The following is a 10313-nucleotide window of genomic DNA, read 5'->3' on the forward strand; positions in this document are numbered from 1 at the left end:
CGGGGAAGACCCAGGACACGCTGGAGGGATTATGTCTCTCGGCTGGCCTGGGAACGCCTTGGGATTCCCCCGGAGGAGCTGGAAGAAGTGGCTGGGGAGAGGGAAGTCTGGGCCTCCCTTCTGAAGCTGCTGCCCCCGCGACCCGACCCCGGATAAGCGGAAGAAAATGGATGGATGGGTGTGTGCCTTTCCAGATCTAATCAAATTAACAGAATTCATTACAAGTGGACTCTCTGCAATTATCAGTAAAAATAGCTCTATTTTGAGCTTCATGATAAAGGCTGTGAATACTTATGTATTTAAATGTAATTTGTTAGTAATTCTGTTTTTAGTTAGTTTGCAAAATCACACACTTTTTCACACATCGTGTCATAATAGGACATTTGTGTTATCAATCTTGAGGAAAGGGATTAATACAATTTGGAAAAAGTTATAACAACCAAACATGAAAAAAGTGAAACGTTGTGAATACTTTCCAGATTCACTGTATATATGGATAAAAAGGTGTTATCCAGAAATGTTCACACAACCTCTGACAAGTCTAAGTCTCTTCTTAGTAAAATTAAAATTTTCTCATCAAATCTCCAACCTCTAATGAGTTGCATCACTGTAGATTAGGATTTAGTTGGGTAAGGTTTGTCCCTACACCTAAACTATTACATTTGCATGTGATTATTATCTTCCAATCTCCCAATATTTATTAACAGCTATCTTTTAATCATTAAACATTTAATTTACTATCCAAAAATATGCTATGGTCAGTAATACCATATTATTAGGCCACTGACATTTTTAGTCTCGATATTATTAATCCTCTTACATCCTTCAGTATACTATAAAACCATAGATTAAAGATTAACTTTGCTGAAATGAATCACCCAACAGCAAGCTACAGATTTAGTACCTCTAAAATAATCAGTGTTTTAATTTAGCCAGATTTGCATTCAATAAAGTAGCATATTTTAAGGAGAATTGTTATCTAACACACATTTTACCCACAAAACCTTCATTACAGGGACTCCCATGTGCTAGCCAATCAGCGTGTCTAAAAAATACACATGTGTGAATTATTCATGAGCAAGTGCAATACCCAAAGTTACCACCCGGGGCGCCATATCGATACACAGGTTATACACAAATGTCATGTAAATGTGAATTATTGGGACTTTGCCTGATTTTTGGAATTTAACCCTTTGGCATCCATTAAAACCCCCTCCAATCATTTTTACGTTGCAAGAATTATGAGGACATCGGCACTGTCCCACTAATTCAAAATGTCCCGTTAGTGTTGCGTGTATACAGGCGAAATGTCCTGTTAATTCACCTGTGCCAACACACACACACACACACACACACACACACACACACACACACACACACACACACACACACACACACACACACATGCAATCCTGATGAGCTGTAGGTCATCAGGCCTCTGATTATGCCAGCCAGGTTAGGGGGAGACAGTTTTAACGCGGATTATGGCGGCCATTGTGGCCGGACGGTCCGAGCTCCAAAAGGGAAGAATAGGAGAGCGTCACGAGCTGTCGCCTGTAATTACCATTAGCTGGTTGGAGCCTTTGAGGACCGCAGCCCACGTACGGGTGTCCTGGACAACACAGGGAGGCCCCAGGTTGAAACCATAGGGGTGGGGGGGGTCTGCCACTGCTGGAGGAATATGATTGTCAGCAGTTTCTCTTCCAGCGTATGAAGAGCAGAGAAGCAGAGAGTTTGGAGGAAGAGACAATTGAAGGGGGTGGAGGGGATAAGAGAGTCAAGCTTTTGAGTTTTTACTGTCTTCAAACGAACCCACGGATATGAATTATACTCCAAAGTTTTGAGTACTGATCCCTTCGTCCTCTCTCCCCCTGCTAATGCTGATGTTGTTTAAACAGGGCCTCGCCACATGAATGGAGCGAGTCAAACAAACAGAACGGTGGCTCTAGCGAAGCCCTCACCTTGACTGTTTCAGTTTCACTTTCAGCGAGACAATAACCCACTGACCCAGTTGCAGAGACAAAGGCCACTTTCTGATCCCCTCCTCCACCTCTAACGCTGACAGGCTTAGCCCCTGAAAAATAACTCGGCACTCTTTGTGTTTCTCTCCTGCTTCCTGAACCATCACACATCCACGGAAATTGTCAAGCCATGAGCTAGAATGTTTCAAATAGTCATAAAATAGGTGAAAGTTTTTCTTTTTTTATGAATATGTTTTAAATGAACAACTTTTTTTAAAGTTATGCAACTACAAGGGTTGCAATGGCAGGTTTTCATCAATATAATTTTTTTTATGTTATGTTTTTTTTTTTTTAATGTTGCTTATTTCGTTGATATTTTAATCAAGTTCAACTGCTACTTCATAACAGATTTAACTCCATACTAACAAAACCTTCCTTTTTTGTCCTCTGCTTGTTTCCGCCCCTCCATGACCAGTGGTGTTACCAGGGAGAGTGCGTTGCGTTCGGCTCCCAGCCTGAGAGCGCGGATGGCGGCTGGGGTCCGTGGTCCTTGTGGGGAGAGTGCAGCCGGACCTGCGGAGGCGGCGTTTCTTCCTCCATGAGGCACTGTGACAGCCCAGCGTAAGTAGGCAAAAGTAAGCCACAGCAAGCCGAACACACACATCCAGGTCCTGCCTACAAGTGTGTGTTTGTGTCTACTCCGTTTGCTGCATGTGCGCCACATCCATGTGGGAGCAGAGCCACATGAACTAGGCTGTTTTTATTGAAAAATACACTGTGAAATGTTTTTGGGTTGGATTCATTCCTTATTCACAGAGAGAGAGAAAAAAACATTCAATGTATGTTTTATTAGCATTTGCTTTCATAAAGCTTGAGGCAGTGGCATATGTGAAGCAAATATTTTTGATACTAATAAGTAATTGTTAATAGACTTTGGAAAATGACCTTCCTGAATCTGATATGTTTCCTTTTGAAGAACAACAAAAATTCAAATGACATCACTTTACACTAATCCTAATTCACTTTGCGGTGAAAACTCAAAACTCAAAATGTCGTCATGGATGCAGAAGCTGTGGGCAGGAAGAACCTCCAGTAGCAGTCATTCGTGCAGTGAATCTGAAGAGGCCTCTGACTGAAGGATGTCGCTGTATGACAGCCTGATGACTGTCATCACATGCTAGCAGCTCAATGTCCAGGCAGCAGAGATGATATTTATTAGCTGTTGGCTAGCACTGCTAATCCGTCTCATTTGCTTTTATAATTTCTGTCTGGTTGTTTGGTTCAAAATTTGAGCAGAGAGATGTTGGAGTTGGGGATACAATCCTTGCTTGTTCAGATAGATGGAAGAGATGTTTTGAACTTCCTCCATCTCTCATCGGTCCTGCCTTCCCGCCTCCTTTTCAACTCCTCTGGGATTTGGTGTTGTAGTTCAGGTAGCATTTGAGATGCTAATCAGCTAATCGCCCTGATTTCCTTAATTTTTGGCGATTCGCCAAAACGTACATGTGAAGCTGATCATATCCACTGATGTTATCTTCCTCGGCAAAGGTCTAAAAATCAACCGCTCTTTTCTCTGTACTGACAGAGGTTTGACTGTCCACCAGGCCACTTCTGCATGTTTACAGTTAACAACAGTCAACCCACTCTTAACAACTCAACAACGTTCTTGTTATATTTAGCAACATTTATTTAGACCAACCAGAGCCTCCCCGGCCTGCATGCAGACATCTGGGGGTTTTTACTCGTCTTCCACTGTCGCATTCTGTTGTTTTGGAAGCAGAGGTGTTACATCACACATGCCACGGGAAGACAAAAAGGAAGAGAGGGCGAATAAGATGGGGTGGGGAAAAGCAGGGTGGGAAAGGGAAGGCACCAGCGTAATGTGGACCACCTGTGTACGGTAATCAGCGCAGCTCAGGCGTCGGCGCAAAGTGGAGGGGAGGGATGAATAAACACAGCCAGCGGAGCCTTGAACACATTCATTACAGGAGCCTCTTTTGCACTGAAGTGGAAATAATCATGGAGGAAAAGAGAGGCTAATGAAGGAGAAAGGAGGGATAAAAGAAGAAAATAAATCCCTCAAAGATAGCGTGGAGGTAGGAAAAAAAAACGATTCTCTGAGAAGAGAATGGTTCTGGAGTTACAGACCGCTCGTCTCGTCCAAACCTAAATGTCACATCACACTTAAGGGGTCTCGGCGGAGCTTGGGTTTCATGAATGAATCCCAGACTCAGTACGGCAGTGCTTTCACACACAAACACGCTTCTGTGTCCCGGCAGAGACTTTGCCACCAAAACGAGTCCGTGTGCGGAGTCCAGCCGCTCGCTCTTGTGTTGCATCCTAAAATAATCATTGTTGTAATTCGAGATGCTAAATTAACAATTTAACAATTTCTTTTCCCCCCCTCTCTCTTTTAGTTCCCCCCATTCATTCAAATCTCCTGTTCCTTTCAGCCCATCTGGAGGAGGCAAGTACTGTCTTGGAGAGAGAAAACGGTACAGATCTTGTAACACCGACGTGAGTCCATTTTTATGACTTTACCTGAGGGGAGGGCATTTATCGTATCGTTTATCATTTATTATGGAACTTCTTATTACGATAAGAATTTGGATTTATCGTTGTCATGATACATTTCAGTTATTGATGTTATATAAAAAGAAAGTAAGGTGACGTTATGATCGAAAATGTTATTTTTAATCATTTTTATCATTACATTTTATTTTAATGATAAAAAAAAAAATATATATATATATATATATATATATATATATATATATATTTAAAATAACAGTGAATAATACAAAGTAATTGCTAGTACACTTGCAAAAAAATTATTTCCATAATACACTGCTCAAAAAAATAAAGGGAACACTTAAACAACACAATATAACTCCAAGTAAATCAAACTTCTGTGAAATCAAACTGTCCACTTAGGAAGCAACACTGATTGACAACGGGGACCCTCATCGGGTCAATCAGTGTTGCTTCCTAAGTGGACAGTTTGATTTCACAGAAGTTTGATTTACTTGGAGTTATATTGTGTTGTTTAAGTGTTCCCTTTATTTTTTTGAGCAGTATATTTTGTATAGTTGTTACACAATAAGTTAATCTTTTTCTGCTGTTGGTGGAAGTTTGTTCCACTGTTGCTGAAATATAATTAAACTTCCTAAATTTCTTACTGTAAATTCAATGTTTCTCAGCTGATATACTTTCAAATAGTGACAATATTATGGTACACTTAAATACCACTCTGCATTTCAAAATCCAAATAATTTTCTTTTTTCTTTTTCTATTGCTACTCTTGTAAGGTTAACATCAACTGCTGTAAAAACTTTGTTATGATGTAAGCTAATTAAATGACGCTAATCACAGCTACAGTAGAGTAGCTGAAGAATAACGATTCTTCTGGTTTTGACATGTTGGTGGAGGGGGAGCACCAAATGAAGATATGCCTATAGGGCCCCAAAGAGGCTTGGGCCGGCCCTGACTCTTTATTACATATATCTTGATCAACTGCAAATTTTATTTTTCTTTATTTATCATCTCAAACTCTTGAAAAGAAATACATTTCTCATCTTTTCCTCAGTGGATTTTCTTATATTTCTACCTAAATCAGATCTGAGAGTGGATACTTTGTCACACGACTGTGAGATCGTGACATTCAACGATAGACACAGTTGTCTAACTGCATAGTCCTCATCATGCTAGGATGGAAAAAGTTGGGAGAAACCAAAGGGTGTTACAGATGTGACTCCCAGACAGAGATATTGGAGGACAATGGGTTCTTGTTTGGATGGGTAGCCATCCGGACGATGATCGCACTGAATGGGATCCAGAGTTTCTTCCAGGTAATGGCAAAACCTCACAAAACCAACGACCAACAGAGCAGCACTCTTACCAAATATGGTTCTGTGGCGGCAGCAGCAGCTGCACCCCATTCCTCATTAAAAGGAATATTTTTGGCTGCTGGAAGTTTTGTAAAATTGTTTCGGACCTTTTCACGTTGATATGCCAAGATCAAGGTCCGCAATGTCATTTATCGCAATAACCTCTGGGACAATCTATTTTCCAGCAAAATTTCTTATTATGACAGGCCTAAAAGTGACTAAATTATTGCAGGAAATTCACTCATTTGTGCATTTTGTCTACTTTAGTGAGATATTTTAACTCACTGCATGTTTCCATACAAGTTCTTGTTAAGTGATTTTTTTTTATTGTAAAGGTTTTGCTCATGAAATTGAACCAAGAAGATATGGGTAATTATTAGGGCTGTAGTGATACAATAATCTCACAATACGATACACGATATTCTTCTCACGATACGTTATATATTGCGATATTCAGCAACCGATACAATTCAATACACTTTTGCAATTTTCTGAAAGATTTTAGAGGGACAGAGTGATTTTGGTGACATTTTGTGACAGTTATAGAGTTGGATTGAATTAATTTAACTGAAAACTGATTAAAAGCACCAACTACACAATACCTGGCTCTGCTTGGACATGGACGCAGATTTAAAGTCAACAGCTGGACAAAATGAATCAAAGTGGTGAGAAAACATGTTTCTTTTAGTTGAAACAGTACAAACTGTAGCTTACATGCATTTGTAAAGTAAATAAAGTGCACCAAGTACCCTGCTCTGAATAGTTTGATACCTTTTAACCTTGACACTTAACATCTGAAGGAATCACTCTTAGCCTGATGACCTATTCACTCTCCCGGTGAAGCAAGCAGTGAGTGAGCAAGGTGACAGTTGGATGTTACAATACTTGCGGATGAATATAAATTTTTTTCTAGGAAAGAAAATTTTGATATATATAACCAAATCGATATTATTACACAGCCCTATTAATTATAGCTAATGTATAATTTTACAAAACGGGCACCTATGATTCTAATTTCACACAAGGCCAGGTTGGTTTGTGTCATGATGTGTAGTTTAAAAGTGGACCCAAATGGAGAGACGCAGAGGCAGCTTGTAGATGAGGAATGTTTAATGACCCCAAAATGATGAAAAAAGGTAGAAAAAATCACGAGGCACACAGGAAGCCAGAGCAGAAAACAACCAGGAATCCAGGAGCAAAACAGGGCAGGGAAACAACGGGACAAGACTAAGAAACAAAGGAATAACTAGACACAAGAATTAAACATAACTAGAGACACTAAGAAGGACTGAATGAAAATAAAACAGAAACAAGACTGATCTAATCAAAGAAAGCAGAATAATCAAACCTCTAGAACGACTCTAAAGACATAACGGTTTGGATGTATTTATAATTGTTGTGGCATCAAACCTTTTTTTTCATCTGAAACAGAGACGCACCAATCTGATACTAATGTCCGTGTTGGTCCCAATATTGAAAATTTTTTAGATTGGGTATCGGTGACAATGTACCCCATCCATAAGGTCAGATCTAATTCTACATGATGGTTTATTAAATATGTTACATCAAAACTAGAATTCCTAATTGCACTTTCTGAACCATTTGAAATGTTTGTTTTTACATGTATGACCAAACTTGTGAAGCTATTGGTGTATTTAAATGTGCTGTGCTGGGGGAAAGTTATCAATAAATTTGTAATTCAGTACATTTATGTCTGTGTTTAGAAAAGAAACATTTTAAGTCAACTCAGCTCTGTCTTTTTGTGTTGGGTCGGTATTGACGATACTAAACCTCAGGTATCGGTACCGGTATCAGAAGTTAAAAAAGTGAATCGGTGTGTCCTTAATCTGAAACATCGCCTGGAAACATAAGTACAAGTCAGTAGGATTTATTGTTCCCCAGGTATGTCTGTGTTTATTCTCCTTTTATTTTACATTTTGTATCGCTAGTGACACTTCTGTCAGTCTCAGAGCTGATTTCAAAAAATCAATTCAAAAAAGTTTTCTGAAAGCTTCAGTGCTTTGCGCAAATATTTAAGATGGCCGCAAACTGAGACCTCCGTTCAACTATTTCTGAAATTGTTTTTTTGTTGTTTTTTTTTCTGTTGGTGAAAATTGAAATAGTTTAAGCCCTACTAGACGTTTTTTATAAATAACAGCAGCGAGCAAACGGCGAATGCTTTCTTTGGAAACAAACAAGAGCCCCGACCGCCGCTTCATACCGCCGACCGATCTCCGTCCAGGGAATTCTGTGAGCGCATGTGTGACGGCTCGGTGAAAATACGAACGCTTACCCGCGCAGACTGCGGTTTGTGTTGTTTCTGTTTCTAAATCAGATCAATTATTTATCGTAGAACCGATTCCCAATGAAAAGTAAGCTTTAGGGAAACGTGCCTGCAGACCACAGTTCCCACTGAGTCAACAATAAAACGCTGGAAGACGCTCAGATTTTTTTTTTTTTACATTATATATATTTTTTTAAATTGTCCTTTGTTGCTGTCTGTGGGAGATCCTGGCGTTTTTATTGGCACATTGCTGCGAACTGGAGGAACTGGAGACGGAGTTATCATGATCGGCTTCCGCGTCGGTAAACTTAAACACAGATATCGAAAGGTGTTTATGTAAACTTTGGTTCAGGAGAGTTCAAGGGTGGGGGAAAAGATAAAATCACTGTTTTTATTCTTTTTATGCATTGTAGGATTGGAAAGTTATAATAAATGTGAATAAAATATATTTTGGACACAAATGCTGTGCTTTGGCGTCAGCGCGAATACTTCATATTTAAGTGGAATTTCCAGATGAGGCCAAAATTATTCATATGCTTGGGTATTTTGGTTAAATCTTTTCGCTTATTAACGTTTCTTCTGACTGAAAGTAACATCATCTCCAGTGTTGACTGGTGAGCGGATACAACATTGATCTTCACTTAACATGTCTCTGGGATTTGAATCACATGAAAATAAAAAAGAATTGAATAATGTTTAAGCGTTTGATTATTAAAATCCTAAGCATTAAAATATCTTTTTTTTTTTTTTCCCCAGGCATGCCCAGCTGGATCTCAGGATTTCAGGGAGAAGCAGTGTGCTGATTTTGACAACATGCCTTTCCGTGGGAAGTATTACAACTGGAAGCCTTACACTGGGGGTGAGTTCACGACGGCAGAGCTTTTGTCCACAAGATCCTCATGAAAGAAGCAACAATTACAGGCTGAAGCCAGCCCTCAAAGGGCGTTATTATGGAAAATTGACTCTTTTGAGCTTTACATCGTATTTTAAAAACACACCTGGAGTGTTGCTTGATTCTTTCATTCACGTTTGAAAAATCCTTTTGTCTCCGTGGCAACCATTCAGCTGTGCAAAACACCTGGGTGGACCTACCTCCGCTTTCAAGGTTGAAGTTCGTCCTCTGAGCTACAGCTTCCAAGCTTCCGCCTCACAGCTTGTTCCTTAACGACGCCCCAATCAGTTCCTTCAGACTAGCCAGCAGCAATTAGCAAACACCTGGTGGAACATCAGCTGAGCTCATTAGAGGAGCTACTTCTCTGTGAACCGCTGGTAAAAACATCAAAGGGTTAATATAGGAGCCATGTTGTGATAATTTACTGAAAGCGGAGTTTCAGAAAGAGCAGGAGACGGAGAACCAATTTCAAGGCTTTAAATCACAAAATCAGAAATCTTTTAAGTCATATTTGATATATACAGCATTTTTATAACAACATAGTTACTTGTTATAAAATGGCACCATGTGCCTGGAAAATACATAATACAGCCCCTTTAAGATCCATAAACTGAACTACAGTGGTCAGATTTTACATATGGAAGAGAAACTGATGAAGGAATGGAGAGAGTGCGAACGAAACATACTCTATAAATACTCTACTCTCCTTTTCCATACCTACTCAAACATTTCAAATACTTCAATCAGATACCAGACCCGTCCAGTCTGTCCAGACTGCATAAGCAGCCTGTTATGTTGAAGCGCAGAGCAGTGAGACCTGTCGTCCTCTCCGTGTCACCACTGACGGCTTGCAGGCCCGTCTGGAGCCGTGTTCCCCGTTCACACCAACAGAGAGTCGCTTCTGTTTGATGTCTGCAGAGTTCCTGGCATTCCTCTGAATCCTTTCAGCCGCTGCTGCTGGACCAAACTTGGAGTTCTGGACTCCTTGCTCGATGCATCTCGGGTCAACCAGAAGATGAGATGTAGCTGTCTGAGTTAAACTAGTAGAGATTTTGGGAACCAGTCGGTCTTGAAATTCTTGCAATGCAAGTGTAATCTCATTTATCAAAGAGCTGTTCAGTTCGACCGTTGACCTCTTGACCTACATCGCTTCATGTTTATGTAAAAAAAAAAAAAAAAAGAAACGGATAGCGTGAGCTAATTGTCGTTGGCAGGTCGTTGTGTCTCTTTGGATTTCACGTTTGTTCTTTTCTCTTTTGGTGAGTGATTTTAGTTTGCTGAATTTTCTC

The 10313-nt window shown here is 40.0% G+C and overlaps 1 protein-coding gene across 3 annotated transcripts in view; it reads left to right on the forward strand.

The window, feature by feature from the left end:
- The window catches only part of LOC103473274 (ADAM metallopeptidase with thrombospondin type 1 motif, 6), a 64143-nt gene extending 55085 nt beyond the window's left edge, over window positions 1-9058 (forward strand). Inside the window, exons 13-15 of one of the 3 annotated variants that reach the window (XR_014090211.1) lie at window positions 2437-2596; window positions 4415-4478; window positions 8889-8956. Coding sequence is in view for 1 of the 3 variants with exons in the window: in XM_081613656.1 (XP_081469782.1) it covers window positions 2437-2582; window positions 4415-4478; window positions 8889-9035 (357 nt within the window). In the remaining 2 variants the exon portion in view is untranslated. Of the gene's footprint in view, window positions 1-2436; window positions 2597-4414; window positions 4479-8888 lie in introns of those variants that run through there. The other 2 variants (XM_081613656.1, XR_014090212.1) reach the window with 2 other exon arrangements.
- The last annotated feature ends 1255 nt before the right edge of the window (window positions 9059-10313 follow it).

This window comes from Poecilia reticulata, chromosome 12 (genome assembly GCF_904066995.2).
Source record: "Poecilia reticulata chromosome 12, P_reticulata-male-v2, whole genome shotgun sequence".
NCBI lineage: Eukaryota > Metazoa > Chordata > Actinopteri > Cyprinodontiformes > Poeciliidae > Poecilia > Poecilia reticulata.